Source organism: Pleurodeles waltl, chromosome 7, assembly GCF_031143425.1.
Source record: "Pleurodeles waltl isolate 20211129_DDA chromosome 7, aPleWal1.hap1.20221129, whole genome shotgun sequence".
Classification (NCBI taxonomy): Eukaryota; Metazoa; Chordata; class Amphibia; order Caudata; family Salamandridae; genus Pleurodeles; species Pleurodeles waltl.
The window spans coordinates 595,170,970-595,193,752 of record NC_090446.1 but is presented as its reverse complement, the minus strand read 5'-3'; the positions used below and the strand labels follow the sequence as shown (position 1 = coordinate 595,193,752).

At 46.8% G+C, this 22,783-nt stretch overlaps 1 protein-coding gene across 3 annotated transcripts in view; it reads right to left on the bottom strand.

Moving 5' to 3' along the window:
* Nucleotides 1-22,783, bottom strand: part of BRD8 (bromodomain containing 8) — a 378,782-nt gene that overhangs the window by 100,274 nt on the left and 255,725 nt on the right. For all 3 annotated transcript variants that reach the window (XM_069244463.1, XM_069244464.1, XM_069244465.1), the window contains 2 exons: nucleotides 13,342-13,601; nucleotides 4,200-4,292 (listed from right to left, as the gene is read on the bottom strand). In XM_069244463.1, the coding sequence (XP_069100564.1) occupies nucleotides 4,200-4,292; nucleotides 13,342-13,601 (353 nt within the window). The remainder of the gene's footprint in view (nucleotides 1-4,199; nucleotides 4,293-13,341; nucleotides 13,602-22,783) is intronic.

Genomic DNA, 22,783 nt, shown 5'->3' with positions numbered 1-22,783 from the left:
GATCTTCGATGCGGTGTGGAATCTAAGTACGCCGATCCCGAACGCAACAATACCGACGAAAATCTTCCGAAATTAGCTAATTTTCCGTTCCGAAACTCGGAGCGACAGGAACACGTCCGAACCCGATGGCGGAAAAAAAACAATCGAAGATGGAGTCGACGCCCATGCGCAATGGAGACAAAAGGAGGAGTCACTCGGTCCCGTGACTCGAAAGACTTCTTCGAAGAAAAACAACTTGTAACACTCCGGCCCAACACCAGATGGCGAGCTATTGCAGAACATGCGTATCTACAGCGACAGATGCCATCGAACACATGTTTTTCAAACAGGTCGAGTACAGTGACTTACAAAACCAATCTCCAGGAGTTAAGGTGAGTAGTGGGCAAGGTCCAAAGCAGCACCAGCAGTACACCCTCAGCAGCATGGGGCGGCCGGTTGCAGAGTGCCAAACAGCTTTGGATGCCCAATGCATTCCTATGGAGATTGGTCACTGCCAAAAGAGGCTGCAGGCTCTGGCCAGGAGGCCAGTTAGGCTAGGTCAACAGCAGGGCTCAGGCCTCACGATGCTCAGGCACAGGTAGGCACCTTTGGTCCTCTTCTCCATGGCTCAGGGGCGACGGATGCAGAAGTGAACTTAGGTGTTCAGTTTTTCTGTCCGCAGAGGTTGCGGTAGAGGGGGCTGCGTACAGAGGCTGCAGGCATTTTCGGGGAGTCCAGGAGGGATGAAACCATGATGGATTCGGACTCTGGAGGACTGGTGAACCTTGTTGGCACCGGTGGTTCACTTAAACCCGGGTAGGAGGCAGCTGGTGCAGTGGTGAATTCAGGTGTCAGGTGTGGTGGTTCCAGAGGCTTCAGAGTCCCTTCTTTTGGAGTTGGCTGGAGAACAGGTTAGATTTTCTCAGGAGGTCTTGAGTCTTTTTCGAGGGGGAGGCAGTCCTCCCGGGTTTCTGGAGTCACAGCTGCCCATGGGCTATTACCCTACACTCCCCTAAGACCCATAAATTCAGTATTTAGGGAAGCACCTGGCACAAAAGCGGCAGATCCTGATGACCTAAGAAGGCCAAGGACACTGAAGAGCCACGACAGAGAAAAGGAGAAAAGAAGAAGCTGACCTGGTACCAACTCCACTGCCTATCTGCATCCCTCGTCAAAATCTGCACAAAAGGCGGCTTGTGCTGCAGCAGATGCTTTTAAAATGGTTTCCCTGATCACTTACTATGTCTGAGAGTCAACAAAGACATAGCAGGGGCATATCTGTTAGTGTAGATATGCCCTCACATATAATATAATGCACCCTGCCTAAGGGATGTAAGGCTTGCTAGAGGGGTGACTTACATATACTGCCCACAGGCTGTGTGTCGTGTTGTATTTTCACTTTTGTTTAAACCAAGACACGCAGCCTGCAATGGTAGCTTGTCATGTGCTCAATGAGGGGTCCCTTAGGGTGGCACAATTCGTGCAGCAGCCCTCAGAGACTCTCTTTAGCACTTCAGGCCCTAGGTACCAGGAGTACCATTTACAGGAGACTTACAGAGGGTGCTAAAGGATTTGCCAATTGGGGAAACAATTGTATCATTTAGGGAAAAAGATCCGGCACTGCGGACCTGGTTAGCAGGAACCCAGTGCACTTTTGGTTGAAATCACATCAGCTACCAGGCAAAAAGTGGGGGTAAGCGTGTAAAAATAGGCACTTTCCTACAGCTATAACATGTTTTAAAGTCATTAGTGAAGCAAAAAGGCCATCGGCTTGGGTAATGTATCTCAGTGGTTGAGGTTTCTGAACCAATATTCATGTTTGGTCACCTATGTGGAATTTAAACCAGGCTTTATCAATTTATGAAACCCCCTCTTGAATGAAAGCACAAGTATGCACTTAAAATATTTGGCATTTCTATGCAAATATTCTATGCCCAGTAAATGAACTGTAAGCACTGACTATGCACAAACCACAATTTATAGGGATAGAACATAATTTGGTAAAAGGAGTTAACTGTAACTTTGTATCAAAAGTAGTTTCTCATTTTTGTCAGGTAATCCATACAGTTACCAGCTTTCTTTAGGAAACTAAAAAGATCAGCAGAAAAGGCACTTTATATCTTATGTGTAAGCAGAGTAGTTATGTAAACTGTAAGCTTTCACATAGGCACCACAGTTATCTGTGCTACATGTATCACAAGGTAGAGGACTGCCAGTCAAAAACTACTATAGCAAGGTGGATTGTACAAACTAGACAGTTCACTGCTTGACATAAAACTGATGTAAAGCCAAGACTTCACAAGAAAGAAATAGATCACCTTAGCATACATGGCCTTCCCTTTGCTCAGTGATACATACAACAGTCACATGATTTTCAGTACACATGTTTACAAAGTATTAATGTACAGAGGTACAAGCAATGGTGGAATCCCATGTGGTTCAGAAGGCCTTAAAGTAATTATTCGCCCTCACCTGCACTTCACTCCCTCCTCCAGGGGGAAAAATGCAGATACCTAATCTATGCATAGCATGTGAATCTAGAACAGGTTCAGAATGCATAAGAAAGAGACTGAGGATGACAACTGGATGGAGGCAATTCAGAGCCCCATGGAGATCGCCATAAGGGCCTGTTTCAGGTTAATACAACTCAGAATCCTACACAGGGTCATTGCTGCACCGACTGGGGAGGTGTGCATCTGACCGAGGCGCCAGGGCATGTGAAATAATAGGATCCTTTTTGCACATCCTTTGGGAATGCCCGATGGTGCAGCAGCACTGGAGGAAATACCACAAATTATGTCCAAGGTTACGGAGCTCCAGATAGAGCTGGAGCCCAGGTGGCTACCGCTACACATTACGGGGGAGGAAACATGGCACAAACATCTGAAAATCTGGTTGTGTGTGGCGGTGGGGATGGCCAAGAAGAAGACTGCAAGACTGTGGGGTGCAAATGGGTTACCGGGGATCCCTGACTGGGAGAGAGATCTGGACTAGTGCCAGTGGGCAGAGCAGGTTGTCTACCAGAGTTGGGGCTGCCCGAAGAAATATGAGAAAATATGGTCACAGTGGTCGACATACAGAGACTCAGAATGTCAACTAGGAGGGTGCGGGGGAAGGGCCTTGGGGGCGGGGAGAAAGGGGGGGGGGGGGGGCTCTGGCGCTGACTAAGCCACAATTTGGTATGTTCCATGTGACACTGAATTATCTCACTGTCATATTTGTTGTGGTTGTTAGGTTACTTGGCTGTAACGGCTATATTTTGTACTGTATGAACCAAACATTGTATGCTGAGCAATTGTTTCAATAAAAAAAGACATTAAAAAAAGGAAAAAAAGGAAACAGGTTGTTTACTGTAACAATAGTTTTAGAGCATGGAACACCTGTACATTCATGTGACCCCCTCACTTCCTCAGTGAAGGAGGTGGGAGAGATGGTGGCACTTCAGACACAAACTAAACAAAGTTATTTTCTATCACACCTCCATCACCTTTTGAGGTAGAGAAGAAGCCTAGATCTCACTAACGGCTCAAAATATGTATTCTCTAATCATCCAGTTATCAAAGCACGAGGGGTAAAACAACTGCCTCCTTGGTATGTTGGCAACTTCCCTCCTACTAGAGAAACTGATTTTTCCTCAAAGCTCTTTCTTTAACTTAGATCACCAGGAATCGATATGTTTCTCTCCAGCTACAATAACTTAAGCAGGGAGCTCCTGCTTTTGCCTCTGAACTCAATAGTGGAAAAAATAATATGAGGATGGCATATACTGGCGCTTTGGTAACTTACACTCATTTTCACAGTAAGTCAGGATGACTCCTTCAATAGTTGACACCCAAAATAAAAAAAACTATGGGGGTTATTACAACTTTGGAGGAGGTGTTAATCCGTCCCAAAAATGACAGTAAAGTGACGGATATACCACCAGCCGTATTACGAGTTCCATAGGATATAATGGACTCGTAATGCAGCTGGTGGTATATCAGTTACTTTACCGTCACTTTTGGGACGGATTAACACCTCCTCCAAAGTTGTAATAACCCCCATTGTTATAGAAGAGAAGGTTTCTGGACGCAACCACAAGATGACAGAATAATGCACAACATGTGGAAGCTGAGTAGATTCACTGCAAAACTAGGTACTGTGTGGAGGTCATAATTATTCTGTCACTGGCTGATTACGAGCTTGTTGCTAGCTACTACTTCCACTGCTAGGCTACAGACCTGTGGTTGGCTGCTGCTCTCCACACCAACATAATAGCTTTTTTCCAGATTTTTTGGGCTTGAAGTGCTTCCTGATCCTCACTGCAGACGGACCTAAAACAAGAGAAACACTTCAGAAATAACTAACACATACTTCAGTGCAGGCCGTCCATTAATTTAGCACTCACTTATAAAACACACAGCACCAACAAAACATAGCCTTATGATGGTTGCTTACAAAGCACTTAGTACAACACAGAGTCGACCTCATATTGCAAGGAGGCCAAGAGGAATCATGATTCATGGGAGAGGGAGTGAGGGAGAAGCTTTATGAAAAGAAAAGCTTTCCCAAACATCCATGCAACTTTGACTGATGTAAGAGTAAAATGCAAAAGGTAGCACTTTTAGGAATCTGATTGGCTGGAAAGGGGAAGAAGAGGTAAATACAGGTGCTGTAGTACAAAGCAGGCAGGAACAAAGCAATGAAGTAAGATGTGTCGTGGGGTAGGAGATAGCAATTAAGGTGGAGAATCGAAGAAGGAGAAAATGAAAGAGGAAAGAAAGATGGAGAAACTGCCTTTGCCTGGAGTAGCTGTGTGAATACTACAAAGCACAACTGGAATAACTGAAAGATTTTGTGCCATCAATGTAATATATTATAGCTCTTTTGACAAACATTGCAAGCAACGCTATGCTGTGGACTGTGATCTAGTGAAGAAAGATGGTAGCTCCATGGATTAATATGGAACTGAAAAACAACATTAAGTAAGAATTTTGAATGTGCATACAATACTACTCTGAGCCTGTGGAGCTGCAAAAACACTAATTCAAGGGTCTGGACGTAACTGACTGCTTAGCAAATTTATAGCAACTAGAAAAACAACCTTGTAGGAACAATTCCTTCAAACCACAGGAATGCAATTGTTCAAAGGATGATGACCCCATTAAGCTTGTAAGGATGGCATTAAAATCCCACAAAGCCTTGACTAATTTTAAATGTACACTGACACTAAATGAAGATGGACTGATAAGTTAGCTAACCCAGTTTGGTTAATCAACAGAGATAGTGAATATCTTGGACTGATACAGGAACTGTACTGTGTGGCCTAAAGTGCAAAGGTCTGCAGTTTTTGCACTAAGCTACTGACAATGAATGTGTTGATATGCAATCCGCTCTCTTAGGATTCTCATGTATTCTTGGCATAAATTAAGATAGCCAAACTATATTACATCAAAGCCTATATGTCTAAATTTAGTGAGTCTAACACTTATCCTACGTGTTGGGTGAAAACGTACAAGACGACGTTTCCTGCACTAACAGTTTAACAAGATAGACAAACCAAGGTTCCATACCCATGTTGGTGCAATGGCAATAATGGCAATTAATGTTTGGCACATTTTCCTGACTATATATAGTAGGATGGGTAATGAGGGAAAATATTCATCCCTGCCTAATTTCTCCACAGAGTATTGCCCTGAAATCATGGTGTTGTGTGCATGGTAGTGAAGTTTAGGAATTCTGCATTTATTTTCTCATCGCAAATAAACATTTAGTGTTGTACAATTGCTAATGTACTAATGTAGAGGCAACAAGATTATTAAGCTATTCAGTTCTTTCTTCAATTTAGGGGGGGCCCTTGTAGGAAGCTGGCCTGGTGTGTGGTGGGTACCTAAGGTACTTACACCTTATACCAGGTCCAGGTATGCCCTCTTACTGAAGTGTAGGCAGTGATTAGAAGCCAGGCTCTCGAGGTAGCTGTGAATGAGCAGCCAAGGCTTATCTAGGAGACATGCAAAGCTCATGCAATACCACTGTAGTCACACAGCATTTACACACATGAAAGAAAACACTCAGTTGTACAAGAATAAAGGTACTTTATTTTTGGAACAAATCACCACAAAATACTAGAAGGGTAACCTACCAATAGGAGGTAAGTAATACACTAAGTATATACACTAGTAATCAGAAACAGGCATAGAAAAGGTTAGAAAACATTGCAAACAGTATTAACTAATAGTGACCCTTGGGGGAGCACAACCATATACTAAAAAAATTGAATGCCAATAAGGTATCCCCACCTAGGTAAATAAAATGTGTAGAGGGGAGCTGGGAGTACTAGAAAACCACAGAGGTAAGTAACACAGTACCCCCCAGCGACCAGGAATGCAGGAGTAAAACAATGGATTTGCCCCAAACCACCCAAAAGGAGGAAAAGAAGACATCCACACAAGGCTGCAAGAAAACCAGTGGTGGATTCCTAAAGAAAGAAGACCTATGGATAGAAGGGACCAAGTCCAAGAGTCACAGTGGAGTCCAGGAGGAGTAGAAGCTACTACCAACCCAGCTGTAGTTGCAGGAGTTGGTCGACGGTGATGAAGAACAGGTCAGCACTGCATACCTGGAGCCGGAGAACAGTTCCTGATGGATGCAGATGATGTCCCACGCTGGAAAGAAGATTGCAGATGGGTGTCGGAACAGGAATTCCACCAACAGGCATTGGCATGGGCAAACATGCGGTTAGTGGAAAAGTGATGCTGCCAGGGACCAGCAAGGCAGAGGGGGACTCAACCCAGGAAGGGGAGTCAAAGGGGACCATCTGCATCGCAGAGTCCACAGGAACAGAGCCAGCACCCACAGGAGTCCCACAGGACGGGGACACAGGGGTCGCAGAAGAGGCCCACGCAGCACTACTAAAGAGGATCCCACTCTGCTGGAGAACCACGCAGGAGGCTGAGCTTTGCAGGATGGAGTGCTGTGGGCTGGAGCTACACATCACCTGAAGATCCCTTGGAGGAGATGCAAACAGGCCTTGACAGCTGCAAGAGACAGTGCACGGGGTACTGTCCTGCGTGGGAAGGCAAAGGCCTATCTCCACCAAAGTTGGAGAGCTGGCAGAGAGGACCAAGAGATCTACTCCGGATCACCACCCGTGATGCAGGATCCACACAGCTCAAGATAAGGGGAGATCCACGCAGCCGATCGTCGCTTGTTGTAGGTGCCTGCAGATGCAGGGGAGTGACTCCGTTACTCCAAGGGTGATTCCTCCTTCTTCTGGTGGAGGCTGAAGAGTTGCAGTCTTTTGAGGATCCGGGCCCGGTGAAATGTTGCATAGCTGGCAGGAGACGTGGAAATAAAGTTGCAGAAGAATCTTCTTTGTTGTAGCAGCGGTCAGTATCTGGAGTGTCCAGTCACGGTTCCAGTGGCCAGAAGTCGAACTGGAGGTTTCAGAGGAGCCCTGCTGGAATCTTGTAAGCTGAATCTGAGTACGCACCCAAGAGAGAGACCCTAAATAGCAGTGAAAGGGGGATTGGTCACCTAACCAGGTTAGCACCTATCAGGAGGGAGCTCTGATGTCACTTGCCTGGTCTTGCCACTCAGATGCTCCCAGAGTTCCCTGCAAACCTTGGAAACAAGATGGCAGAACCCAGGGACCCTCTGGAGGAACTCTGACACCACCCCTGGGGTGGTGATGGGCAGGGGAGTGGTCACTGAACCGATGTGGACTGGTTTATGCACGAAGAGCTCCAATTGTGCCCTTCAAAGCAAACTAGTGGCTTGGGGAGGCCAGGGGCTAGTGCAGGGGTGTCCTCACACACAGGTACCTGTACCCTGCCCTCTGGGCTGAGAGAGCCTACCATATTCGGTGATTTACAATGACTTAGTACTGTGACCTTTAGTGAAAATGGGTGCATCCACCCATTTCACGCAGGCTGCAATGGAAGGCCTGAAGAACCCTTTGCATGGTCTCCCTATGGGTGGCAGAATAACTGCTGCAGCCCATAGGGATCCCCAGGAACCCCAAAGCCCTGGGTACCTAGGTATCATATACTAGGGACTTACATATGGGGACCAATATGCCAATAGTGGGAAGAAAAAGGTACAGTTTAGAGGAGAGAGCAAAACTACTAGGGTCCTGGATCCCTGTAGACACAGTCAAACAGGCAGAAAATGGGGGTAACCATGCCAAGAACGAGGGTACTTTCCAACTTTTCCTACAGCCCTATTTGCAAATGTTTCTGCGAAGATATCAGGAAATGGAACAAATGGTGATGACCAAAGCACAATTCTTTTTTCTTAATCACATTTTGAAATATTCTATTTCTTAGCTCAGGCAGGGCTGAGATGACAACGGCATTTCCACCAATTCAAGGCTTCTAATCCCTTTTGGGGTCTGTAGGCAAGACAAACTTGCATTGGTTATCAGCTTGTATGTCTTCCGGAGAAGTCAGCACATCTTCCTTAGCGTTTAGTATGTTCTCTGCATACACTGTGCTTGGACTCCTAGACCTCGCAGATGGCACAGTAGTCTCTATGTGGCTACCCATGTACGGTTTTACAACCTGTGAAGAAAGTCCTGTGAGCCAAGATACTCTGCCCTGCCTGACGTATGTTTACAGGGCCATGTTTATGCCCAGCGCCATGATTTATGAGTAATGGGGGACTAATCACAGAAGTTCTACGCGATAGTGGTAATCTGGGTCTAGTAAACCTTGACTTAGTCCGTCTTGATTTTGTTCTGCAGGCTTATTTACCTTTGAGACAGAGGACAAAGAATTGATTGAATATATGAATTTGTAGCTTTACTCAAAATTCAAACACTATCATCCATGTGTGGCAGCACAGCAGCGTATAGCATTTTGCTGTAGTCAGGCCTTGCCAGCTGCATCCATTGCAGTACATATGCCATCTTCTATAAGGCTTTGCCTTCTCACACAATATCCATCTGCACTTTTCCACAAGCCTCAGAAAAGTGCTGGAATATGTATTTCCTGCCTTTCCATTAGTATTAATTGTATGGGCTCAACAAAGCTTGCAAGTTGGTTGTTAGCCAGCTCGTGGATTAGCGTATGCCCATTAAAAAATACATCCATGCGTTTGCTCTACTTATATAGCAGACGTCGACAGGTAGCCCCAGGGTTTAATGGGCTCTTAAGAACAGTGTTTACATCCATGGAGCCAGCCTCCACATGGTCTGAATTTTAACTGGGTATTGCAGGGAAAACTTCAGAATGACCGATCTTGTTTTTGTAGTACTGGCAAAATTGCTTATGCAGACTTGAAAACAGCTTTTAGCATGGGGTAATATAGTTTGGTTCTTTCTGTGCAAGTTTCAGATTCAAATCAGAAAGAAAGTCATCTTCCCCTTTCTACACAGTAACCTTATGGTGGGTGGTTCCCGACATAACAATGTTTCATCTTAAGGGGATGGTAGATCTGGGGTAGGAATTCAGCCATTTCTCAATTGTTCCATGCATAATTTATCCTTCCCCCTGGCAACGTATTAGTGTCCCTCAATCCTCACGTTACACACAATTAATATAAAGAACAAAATATCAATTCATAGCCATGGCACAATCCTTTTAACAAATCCCATTAATGCAAACATACAGCTATAACCAGTCTTCCATCAATACAAAGCACACACAAGCTATCCACACTCACTCAACAGACAACATATGCTATCTCCACAACCACTTACAATTTGTTTCATTTTAAATTTGCATGTACTTCTCTAGAGAAATAATTGCCCCCCTAAAAGGAGAAACAACTGCATGCCTCTGAGGAGAGTGGAGTTCAAAGTCTCTTCCCCACAGTTTTGGATGAACGAAGAGGTGGACAGACTGCACAATACAAAGTGTTGAATTAGTATCATGAGTACACTATTTAACAGCCCTTAAAGTGGATTGTCAGCTCGTGGGGAATAATTCAAGTATGGGAATCTATCAAGGACTGCAATGAAGGTGGGGAAGGAACAGTCTTGCTGTGCTGTGTTTTGTAAACATCAGTAGGGAGAGGATACCCCCAACCCCCAAATACATTGGCTTAAAGCAGATGATGCTTCCAAATTGTTTCTTCTAATTAGTACAATTGACTCAACATTTTCTTATTAGTTGACTACAAATAATTTTACCTCATTTTCATGTTATGTACATGCAGTCTTTTATCAGTTTAGTCTTTCTTCCACAGTCTTTTTTTTTTTTTTTTTACTCAAGGTCATATGTATACAATCTTTTCACATGCTACATAATATAACTTTGCAGTCCTCTCTGCAAACTGGACAAATACTGGCCCTTGGAGCCACTGTGTGGCATACATTTTGGATGTTTCAAGGGAATATGTGCATCAGTGCAGAGCAAACATGTTGCCAGGCGCAAAACCTCTGCTGGGTTGAAGCTCTCAGGCACTTGATAAATACATGTCTGGACACTTGAGAAAGAGAAGAAGTTGTTGACTAGCCCTGAAAGGGAATAAACTGAATTGCACCTTCAAGGACAAGCTGCTGGACCCCAGTTTGACCTGCACAAAGCTCAAAAGAATGGATAATACACCTGAAACATGCCCACGACAATGTTAGTGACCAGAAGATCCCTACAATCAAGAGAAGAAATAAAAAATCAAGGTAACAAATTGGACATGTAGGTTTGGGTGTAGGATGCTTTCCAGTTTTTGGGAGGGCAAGTTCTTCCAATGAGGAAGTCAGACCAAGAATACACAATCAAACTCATTAGGTAGGAGGATCAGACCTTTGGAGCCCAGGCTACCGGGATGAACTGAGCTTGGTCTCTCCAGACCAGGAAAAACATCAGCAGAGAAGGGACTGCGTAGAGAAGATGAAGTACTACGGAAAGCGAACAACCTGGAGGCAAGAATGGTCTGGACAGACTGGTGCATGGGCTCAGAGGGCCATCTATGGGAGTAAACCGGCCTCCAGGAGTCACTCCATGGTAACCCCAAAAACTCCAGTATCACTGATGGAAGTGGGGGGCCAGTTACAACAAGCCATGGACTGGGCTGAAGCACAGCTAACTATAAACTTCTCCAAAGCTGAATCAGCTTTGACTCCAAACAGCCTGAAGTATCAAAGGGCATTTCTATGAGGGATGCCTGCACATTCCCTAAGAAACATGGGCACACATCCAGGTGTATCGATGAATCGCCACACCAGCTGCCCAGAGCACGGCCTGCCCAGTCTGTGGTGTCCACTTCGACCTGCAAAATGTATTTGGCCATGTCCTGACTGTCATTGATTGTTTGTGCAAAGATGTTTCAAAACTCCTTAGGATGGTTCAACAAGATCTCATTCACCATATCTCAGAGGGCAAGTGTACCTGGCCAACAGGCACACAGTATTCAGAGATCCCAATGGCAAACTTCCAGAGAACAACCTTTTGCCAAGCCCCATTATTGTACTTTCATTTTCTACAGGGAGAGCGATAATTAATACATAGGGTTTATTAGTGCTGGCAGAAGCCTGAACTAGAAGACTTTCTGCAGTTGAGTACTGAGTCAAGAAGGCTGCGTCTCAAGGAGGTCTATGGCACCTGGTGAAGGGGCAACTTACTAGTGACAACGAGTGAGGTGGGGACAACACAGCAGTCAAAGTATTTGGTATCATTGAAAATAAGCAAAGGATCTGAAGCTGAAGGGCTAGGTTGCAAATGTTCTGTAAGCAGATTAGCCTTGGCAACTGTAGTAACAACACTTTTGCTGCTCCATGTACTACTACAGCAAATGCAGCACCTTCCTCTGTGGTGGCACCAGTGGAGAGTCAAACCTGTGCACTCTACTCTGCACCGCTCTATGCTACTCCATACCATTCTACACCACTGCACTCTAGGCCACTCGACTACTCTGCACTTTATGCCACTCGAGTCTACTCTGCACCACTCTATGCCATGCTACTACTTTCTACGCCACTGCACTCTACACCACTACACTCTACGCCACTGCACGCAATGCCACTGCATGCTACTATGCACCACTCTATCTACATCACTGCACTGTACCAAGCTGCTTTGTATGCCGCTGAATTCAATGCCACTGCACTCTACACCACTATATTCTGCAACAATCTATGCCAAAGCACTCTACACCACTCCAGTATATGCCATTCTACATGACTCCACAGTATGCCACTCCAATACACGGCAATTGCTGCCACTCCAAAACACTCTTTGCCATTTCACTCTATGACACTCTCCTCTATGCCACTAACCTTTAGCCAGTATAAATAGCAGCCACGTTGGTGTACAACATGACTAAAATACATTGGTAAAGCCAAAAGCTCTTTCATAGATAGGCAAGACCTACTGTCTGTGCCAATGCTTGTTAGTCTTGTTTTGGCAGGTACATATCCATGAGGCTTAACATTGTATGAGGACATCTCCTTGACCTGCGAATATGATCAAAATTCCCCCAAACCACCTATGATGTCTTTACATAGTCTTTTCCAGAAAACACCCTATACTCCATATCCAACTCTTTAAGCATCTCCATTTTGTCTAGTACGCCAAAATAATTTTATCCCAATGTTTTAGAGTTCTTTGTTTAAACTGTTAACATGGATAGAAGCTCTCTGACAAAAGGTCCTGTGGTAAAGATTCCATATACATTGAGTGTTTATTGTTTAAGGAAATCGACCTGTGGTATATTTGGACAGAATTTAAACAATATGGGCGTGTTCTATTAAATAGAACACAAGAGACTCAATAACATCTTCCCCGATTTTCTTTCTCCAACCTAGTAGAAAAACCACAGTAAAAAAACATTTTTACTTGATTCTTTGCTGATAAAGACCACCCAAGTCATCTTTCTCTTGAGAGCTCTGGAAGAGCACCTCTGACCTAATCAATACAAAAAAAAAAATCTAAATCTAAAATTGAGGGCAAGTTTTGGGGAATTGTGGGCTTGCAGTCGACATCATAGAGAGTAAAATGGGCTCCAACCATGGCCAATTAAAAACAAAAAACACAATATATGTACACTTTTGGACCCAATCAACTAGATGGTGAGAGACCATCCCCAAAAGGAACGTGAAGGGGAGGTTACAAAGACGCATTAAAGGAGACTACTATGAAGGCTGCCTAGTTGAACCATGACAGAATATCTAACATAAAAAGCATGTGATAATACTACAGCAATGAGGAGTGGGAATGCACGAATTGAGATCTTCCTCACATTAATTATAAGGTGAGGCTCCATACATACACGAGCAAGCCTTTTTATTGAGCCTGCGTAAGTGAACTATGAGACAATATAGAGGTATGCATACTACACTAACAACATGGTGGGGATGCACAGGTGAATTATTTGAGAAAACAATAAATACTGTACAGATACATTGTGAGAGAGTATATCAAGATTTGTATAGCCAAAACTCACAGTAACGAGGAGGCAGGGCTGCTGGGGATGGAATCAGCCAGCGTGTGGCCCTGCAAAGGAGCATTATGGATGCTGTAGCCATCGTCGCTCTCACTTATTGGTGGTTCATTGTCTGTCTCGGACAGGTACCCCTCCCCTGCTTCTTCTTCAGGAGGCTCCTCAGGGCTGCCAACCTCACTCGTCACTTCCTCCTCCTCTTCCTCGTCATCCTCTTCCTCCTCTTCTTCCCCTTGGGAATCATGAGGAACTGGAGATGCATCCTTGGGGAAGAACACAACAGACTTTTAGAAACCGAAATGCTGCAAGCAACCATCCTATTTTGCATCCCAACCCCCACTAGTTTCCCCCAGAATTGGTCATTTGCCAGTTTCCTTTCACTAACCATCTTGCTCCTTCCAATTTTATAACGTGATGCACCAGGGCCAAGTTACATTGGTGGGGAGACTGGTCTTGGTGACTGAAGAGGTGTTAGCTGATGCACCTTGCTTCCACCCAGTTAAACAGATCCTCTCTACAGTGTTTCACTCCAGAAAGGCTATTTCATTGGTGGAACGAGACAGTTCTTGTGCTGGTTTGACAAGTACCTGGACATGATTGTGTTTTCATTTTTAGTCATTGTGGCTACGTACGAGGAACAGAGTAAGGCCTCCATATTTATCTGATTGGCTCATTGCCACTAATATTGAAGACTCTACGCTGATGAGTGCTGCTGGTTCTACAACTTTTAACTGCCTGGAACTCACCAACACTTGCAGGTGGCCTGCGAGTTCTTCAAAGTATTGTCTGCGACCAACAGCTTTGATATTTAAATGGGAAAGGCTCAAGTCCTTCACTCCCTCACATGTCATTTTGATTTTTTCAGGACAGCTTTTCATGGCATAGTTTTGTTCTCCTAAAGTGTGATTTGCAGCACTAGCTACTGTTTGGGATTGTGTTGTGACCCAGCAATAAAGCTCTGCTGAATTTCTGTACCCCAACTCCCTTTTCAAGTATTTGTCATAGAGGTTCCCTTCATATCCTCTGCTTGATAATAATATTTTAAACATACTGCAGTAACCAACATCCCAGATGGTGTGATTAGCGGTAAACAATACAGCAGGGAGGGTAAAATGTGCTGTAAGTCTGGAAGGGTGAAGCAAGCAAGGCAAAGGCGCTTGTGCAATCTCTGCTCACCAGTTCTACTGGACTAAAGCTTTTGAATTGTCTGCTAATATTAGGGGCCTTTTTTTAGATCTGCTTTGGTAATGCTTCAATCAGTCAACCTTATGTGAGCAATAGAAAAAGAGCTTTATGAAGCACTATGTAGAGAGTATTTGGCTCCAGTGACATGGTGATTTCCTTCTTAGACTATGTGATTAATCACAAGTTGTGTGTGTAGGAAGTTGGCTCTGTATATACTATTTCAAAGTAAGAAATAGTGTGCACAGAGTCCAAGGGTTCCCCTTAGAGGTAAGATAGTGGCAAAAAGAGATAATTCTAATGCTCTATTTTGTGGTAGTGTGGTCAAGCAGTAGTTATAAGAGGGTAGTGTTAAGCAGTTGTTGTACACACACAGGCAATCAATGAGGAACACAAACTCAAAGACTGATTCCAGGCCAATAGGTTTTTATATAGAAAAATATATTTTCTTAGTTTATTTTAAGAACCACAGGTTCAAGATTTACAAGTAATACTTCAAATGAAAGGTATTTCACTCAGGTATTCTAGGAATTTTGAATAATCACAATAGCAAGTACAGTTGTGACAATAATGGCAATAAGCTATTTTAAAAGTGGACACAGTGCTAAAATCAACAGTTCCTGGGGGTGATAAGTATTTGTTAAGTTCACAGGTAAGTAAAACACTTACAGGGTTCAAAGTTGGGTCCAAGGTAGCCCACCGTTGGGGGTTCACGGCAACCCCAAAGTTACCACACCAGCAGCTCAGGGCCGGTTAGGTGCAGAGGTCATAGTGGTGCCCAAAACACATAGGCTTCAATGGAAACAGAAGTGCCCCGGTTCCAGTCTGCCAGCAGGTAAGTACCCGCGTCCTCGGAGGGCAGACCAGGGGGGGTTTTGTAGGGCACCGGGGGGGACACAAGCAGGCACAGAAAGTACACCCTCAGCGGTACAGGGGCGGCCGGGTGCAGAGTGCAAACAGGCGTCGGGTTTCAGATAGGAATGAATGGGGAGACCCGGGGGTCTCTACAACGATGCAGGCAGGCACGAGGGGGGGGGGGCTCCTCGGGGTAGCCACCACCTGGGCTAGGCAGAGGGTTGCCTGGGGGTCGCTGCTGCACTGGAGTTCTGTTCCTTCAGGTCCTGGGGGCTGCGGGTGCAGTGCTGGTTCCAGGCGTCGGGTTCCTTGTTACAGGCAGTCGGGGTCAGGGGGAGCCTCTGGATTTCCTCTGCAGGCGTCGCTGTGGGGTCTCAGGGGGGTCAACTCTGGCTACTCACGGGCTTGCAGTCGCCGGGGAGTCCTCCCTGTAGTGTTAGTTTTCCGCAGGTTGAGCTGGGGGCGTCAGGTGCAGAGTGGAAAGTCTCACGCTTCCGGGGGGGGAAACGTGTGGTCTTTAAATGTTGCTTCTTTGTTGCAGAAAGTAGAAATTTCTTGAACAGGGCCGCTATTCTCGGGAGCTTCTTGGTCCTTTAGATGCAGGGTAGTCCTCTGAGGCTTCAGAGGTCGCTGGACCCTGTTGGATGCGTCGCTGTTGCAGTTTTCTTCGAAGTGCGGAGACAGGCCAGTAGGGCTGGGGCCAAATCAGCTGTCATCTCCGTCTTCACTGCAGGGCTTCAGGTCAGCAGTCCTTCTTCTTCTTTAGGTTGCAGGAATCTATCTTCCTCGGTTCTGGGGGCCCCTAAATACTGAATTTAGGGGTGTGTTTAGGTCTGGGAGGGCAGTAGCCAATGGCTACTGTCCTTGAGGGTGGCTACACCCTCTTTGTGCCTCCTTCCTGTGGGGAGGGGGGCACATCCCTAATCCTATTGGGGGACTCCTCCTTCTGCAAGATAGAGGATTTCTAAAAGTAAGAGTCACCTCAGCTCAGGACACTTTAGGGGCTGACCTGACTGGGGGGGTGACTCCTCCTTGTTTTCCTCATTATCTCCTCCAGCCTTGCCGCCAAAAGTGGGGGCAGTGGCCGGAGGGGCGGGCATCTCCACTAGCTGGGATGCCCTGTGGCGCTGTAACAAAGCGGGTGAGCCTTTGAGGCTCATCGCCAGGTGTTACAGTTCCTGCAGGGGGAGGTGAGAAGCACCTCCACCCAGTACAGACTTTGTTCCTGACCACAGAGTGACAAAGGCACTCTCCCCATGTGGCCAGCAACATGTCTGGTGTGTGGCAGGATGGCAGAAACTAGTCAGCCCACACTGGAAGTCGGGTATGTTTTCAGGGGGCATCTCTAAGATGCCCTCTGGGTGTATTTTACAATAAATTGCACACTGGCGTCAGTGTGCATTTATTGTGCTGAGAAGTTTGATACCAAACTTCCCAGTTTTCAGTGTAGCCATTATGGTGCTGTGGAGTTTGTGTTTGACAGACTCCCAGACCATATAATCTTATGGCTACTGTGCACTTACAATGTCTAAGGTTTTGCTTAGACACTGTAGGGGCATAGTGCTCATGCACATATGCCCTCGCCTGTTGCATAGTGCACCCTGCCTTAGGGCTGTAAGGCCTGCTAGAGGGGTGACTTACCTATGCCACAGGCAGTGTGAGGTTGGCATGGCACTCTGAGGGGAGTGCCATGTCGAGTTAGTCATTTTCTCCCCACCAGCACACACAAGCTGTGAGGCAGTGTGCATGTACTGAGTGAGGGGTCCCCAGGGTGGCATAAGACATGCTGCAGCCCTTAGAGACCTTCCCTGGCATCAGGGCCCTTGGTACCAGGGGTACCAGTTACAAGGGACTTACCTGAGTGCCAGGGTTGTGCCAATTGTGGAGACAAAGGTACAGTTTAGGGTAAGAACACTGGTGCTGGGGCCTGGTTAGCAGGGTCCCAGCACACTTTAAAATCATAACTTAGCATCAGCAAAGGCAAAATGTTAGGGGGTAACCATGCCAAGGAGGCATTTCCTTACAAGCTGCAACCACCACCATCACCTTGGTGAACACAACCGAGGGGTGCTGGTCAGGCCAAAGGGGAGCAAAGTGAACTTAAACTGCTTGTGACTTATTGTGAACCGCAAGTATTGTTTGTGGGCAGGCAGGATGGGAACGTGAAAATAAGCGTCCTGCAAGTCCAACGCTACCATTCAGTCTTGTGGGCAGACCAGACCTGAGCCAACATGAGCATCTCGAACTTCTCCTTCTTGAGGAAGATATTGAGAGATCAAAGGTCGGGAATAGGACGACGACTCTTGTCCTTTTTAGGGACCAGAAAGCGGGAATAGCTACCACAGCTTACTTCAGGCACTGGAACCCTCTCTATAGCTCCCTTGGCCAAGAGAGCTTTGACCTCCATGCAGAAAAGGTACAAATGATCCTCTGTCATCCGATCGTAGGATGGTGGCATGGATGGAGGGGTAGTCTCAAAGGCGAGAGAGTAGCCCCTTGGGACTATCGGCAAAATCAACCTGTCTGAAGTGATGGATTGCAAGTGGGGCAGGTAATGGTGAATCCTGCCGCCAACTAGTCCTTGGTGGGGGGCTGGCAGACTAGGAGGGTTTAGAGGCTGCTGCAAAGGGGGTGGGGGTGGACTGACCAGACCGCTGGCCACCTGATCCATGAGGTCAGTGGGTCCTGCGCCCACGCCACACAGAGGTCGGGCAGCAGGTGCGGCAGGTTGGCTGACCAGGAATGGGCATGGTTGGAGACCCCTTCTGCAGACATGAAAGGGGGGAAAGGCAGACTGAGGGGGACGAGGGGCCACTGTGTAGCATAAGGACATGGTCGAAGGTTGAGAATCCTTAAAGGGCTTGAGCGCACATTCTGGCCTGTCTCCGAAGAGGCGGGTGCCATCAAAGGGCATGTCCATCAAAGAAGCCTGGACATTCCCCGGAAAGCCAGATGTCCTAAGCCAGGCAGGGCACCTCAGGGCCACTGCGGAAGAAACTGATCTACCTAGCGAGACAGTCGTGTCAAGTCTGCAACAAATTGTGAACTTTGCCACGTCCCTCCCATTGACAACAGTCTGAGAGAGTACAGCCCCGGCCTCCTCAGGGATCTCTGGCAGCACTTGTGCAACGATTTTCCGCACCGTGTGGGAATAACAGCCCAAAAGGCAGTCATGTTTACAGACCACAATCCAAGGATGGTGGAAGAAAACATCTTCTTCCAAGTGAGTCCAACCTTTTGGCTTCCCTATCCAGGGGAATGGAAAGGAACGCACCATGGAAGGAAGAGGCTTGGACCATCCAACTTTCAGAGCTGGGGTGTTGCGTCAAGAAACATGGGTCCCCAGTTGCAGGTCGATGGCGGAAGGCAATCGTCCTGTTCACAGGAGCCCCTGTGCTGGATTTGGACTAGGTACCCAGCAGGATGTCAGTGAGGGCATCATAGAACGGGAGCAGGGGTTCTGAGGTGGAAGCTCCAGGTTGCAGCACCTCGGTCAAAATATTAGTCTTGATGGCCACCAAGGGCAATTGAAGTTCCAGGGTCTCAGCTACCCTCCTCACTATCATAGTGTAAGCTCCTTCCTCCGTAGCCACGGTAGGGGGAAAAAGCATTCCAGTATCTGGAGAAGTGTCCTTCTGCTGGCCTCACCCAAGTCTTCATGCCTGCCCATTTCTTCAGGTGGCTGGTAGTCTAAAGGGTGCAGCGACCCTTCCCATTCATCCCCAAAGCCTAGCCCAAAAGAACAGGGCTCAGGATCTAAATGAGGTGGCAAGGGTTCTGCTGGCGCAGGAGGCTGCAGCGTACAACGCCCATCCGGCTCCGTGTCTGAGTCAGGAATTACAATGGGGATGTGTCGCCCATGGATGCGGACGACACCGGGAGCTTCAGGACAGGCATCGGTAAAGGTGGAGGTGGCATGACCAGCGCCGGTCCAGAACTAGGACTTGATCCCTAGGAGCCCCTTGGTGACGGGGCCAGAGCCGCCAGTGTGGAACCCTAAGAGGCCCCCTCGAACCACACAGGACCTGAATGCTTCCAGTAGGGTCAGTCTGCCCAGAAATGAGGTGCTTGGCCTCATAAAACTCTCAGAGTTGGGCAGGGGTCCCTCCAGCTCCCGGAAACTCGCAGAGGTGCAGGGTCGGCCTAGGCACAGGCTCGGCATAACGAGGCACAAAGCGTTGACGCTCCTTCGTCTTGTTGGTCGATGGAAGAGGAGAAGTGAAAGAGTGCTTCCACTTCTTGGACTTTATCTTATGCCTTGACTTACCTGATCGCCCGAGGACTTGGAGTGGGATAACCACGACTTCGGACTCCACAACTGGTCCCGGGACCTTCCTCTCTATTGGGACTTCAACTTGTGTGGTGTCAAGCGTCAGGCCCCCATAGCTTTAGTCCAGACACCAAAGACACACGAGGTGTAGATTAGATGCGGACACTGCTCGATGACAGGATCTGCTGCGCTTGAATCCTGTCTTCTAGAACACATCCTCGACACAACAGGAGTTAAACTCGAAAAAGTCTCGACAAGAAGTAAAAAAAGCAAAAACAGTAAAAAATTGACTGAGTACCTCTCTTTGGTTCAGTGCTTTGCTGGCACGGAAAGAAAAGAACTGACGTCAGCGCACCTGAGTGGTGCCTATATAGGACCCGCAACTACATATCAGGCGTGGCCGACGATGGACACGGAGGCGATCGATGCCACCTACCGGTGCGCAGGGGTTCATGAAAATCTTTCAGATCTAGTCTGATGCCTGGGTAGAATTCAAAGGAAAGGAATCCGCAGCTAGAAGTCTCTATCAGATCCAACATTTACATTCTTGTGTCTGAACCACTAATGGAGTTCATTGTGGAACAGAAAGAGAAAGGTTGCATTTATCACCCCTGGTTTTCTTTCAGAATACAGGGTCACCTTGCTCCAACACATTTCCACACCCATCTAAGTTCCTTTCATCCATGACAGTGTGTGTTTGGGGGCGGTAGACAGCAGCATCAGACGTCCTGGCGTAGGAAGGGGGAGGCAACGAGTCCAAATGAATATTGGCACCAATGATCCTTTCAACCCAGCAACAAACCCTAACAGCAGCAAGCCTTCAGTGCTACAGGGGTGTGATCATGATACAACATGCTGGAGGGAAGAAAGTGAGCTGTGGGTCTGATTAAAAATTGGAGCCGGCAGCCCTACAACTGCCATAATGACATATACAACAGCAAGGAAAGTGTTATAAGGTCTCAAAAAGCAGCAGGCCAGCAAGAGTCTTCCATGTGGAGCTAGTCATTGGGACATGGAAGCTCGACTGATGGCTGTAGAATCAAAGTCGGGTTTCAGGTATCACCTACAGACAGCTCTATGGTTCGACACACGGGCCCTTGTGTATACTCTCGGACACATGCCTTTTCTGGGTTGGGTTTAAGGGCTTGTGGCCACATACTTTACGGCAGCCTTGACTAGCCCAGGTGGATTTACTCTGACAGATCGGCTCCAACTGTCTGTCTCTTTCCAACACAGTTAGTGGTCTACAATCATGGATGCATCAGGGACTGTTGCCTTGCAGCAAAGGATGCATCCCTTTTGCACTGCAATAGCACTGAGCCAGGGATGCAGGGCTGTAATCCCGACCATCCCCTGTCTTATCTGCACCAGCTGCACCTGCTCTCCCTGTGTAAATAATCCGGTTTGTGTTTACCAATCCTAGAATTCTGCTGACCTCCAACTCCCTGCATGTATGGGTGATGTAGCTTCTTGGCCTAATAGCAGGTCTCCCTAATCACGTTATCCTCACCAGCCTCTGAAAATGTCAGCCTGTGAATATCCCAGCCCCAGGAGATTACAGCTGCATTCAGTAGCCCAGTCATCAGACAAATGATCATGCCTGCGCAACTGCACCCTCTTCATCTTCCTTGTCAAGGATTACTGTCAAGAGGGTGATCATGGATCTGTGTAAACAGAGCAGCACTACTAGTGCCACACTATCACCTATCTACAGGAAGCCTTGCAAGTGCTGTAGCTCCACTGTAACATCACATTGGCGGTGTCCATATGTGCAAAATAATATCAGTGTACAATTCCACCCACCTACACACTTTGCCCACTGTCATTCTTAAGTGCAAGTGGAGCATGGACAGATGACTAGCCAGCCAGAGCTGTGAGCTGTGGGGGTTAGAATTCCGCTTCTTCTGTAATTATTAGAAATTATACTTTTCTAAGTGTACAGCAACAGCGGTGCCTTTTGAGGGTCATGAGATTACCGGCTGAGGTATGTGCCTGAATGAGTGCAGGGTGAAAGGTGTGCCTGTTTTTACTGCAGGATGAGAGGTGTGCCCAAAAGATGTGTACCTTAATGGGTTTAGCATGCAGCACATTAAAAACAAACCTACTACCATTGCCATCAATTGTTTTCCTCTTGGGTTTTCTCGTTCACAAAGGACGCGCATCTTCAAATGTTGTGAAATCTTTCGGCCACTATAAGGGGCGGAAAGCGGCTCTTCCCAGTAGAAAGGATGCTACTACAACAGACTGTTATGGACACTCCTTCAGGTGAAAGGATCTGTTCTTTCTGGACCAGATTCAGAGTCACTCAGTATTGAGGATCATTGGACTATATTTGCTACAGTGTATCCTCTCACTTGACAACCAAATTACAGGACCTGGACATGGTTCTGGAGTTTTTAGCTTGTAGAATCCACATCTAGTCTCTTATCTCATCCTCCCTGTTCTCCTGTGTCTATTTGGAAGGGAGACTGGCTGCTCTACATTGGATAAACACCTTTGATTACGTGCTTCAACTGAGGCTCTCATCCTATAGAAGGGTAAGCTGTTTGCAGAAGCCAATTCAGAGTGTCTGTTGCCAAAAGAGAGCTCATATACAGCCTGATACTGCCTTTATATTTGGTTTTTCAAGCTATGAGTTTTATCAGACCTCAAATGAAATTCACCATGTTATTTCAGTAATTCATTTTTGAATCTCTTAGAGCGCACACAGTATACTTCCCATCAAGTTGCCTGTTGCTTGATGACACATTTCCTGGGCTATTCTTTTTGCTGGAGCCCCATTTAATTTGTGTATGTTGATGTGTGGGGCTGAGTCTGGGGCCTGACCAGGTGGCTGGAGAACCACGCAGGAGGCTGGGCTTTGCAGGATGCGAGTGCTGGGGACTGGAGCTACACAACGTATAAAGATCTCTTGGAGAAGATGCAAACAAGCCTTGGCAGCTGCAAGAGACGCAGTGCACGGGGGTACTGTCCTGCGTGGGAAGGCAGAGGCTTGTCTCCACCAAAGTTGGAAAGCTGGCAGAGAGGACCAAGAGGTCTACTCCGGATCACCACCCGTGATGCAGGATCCACGCACCTCAAAATAAAGGGAGATCCAGGCAGTCAGTCGTCGCTAGTTGTAGGTGCCTGCGGATGCAG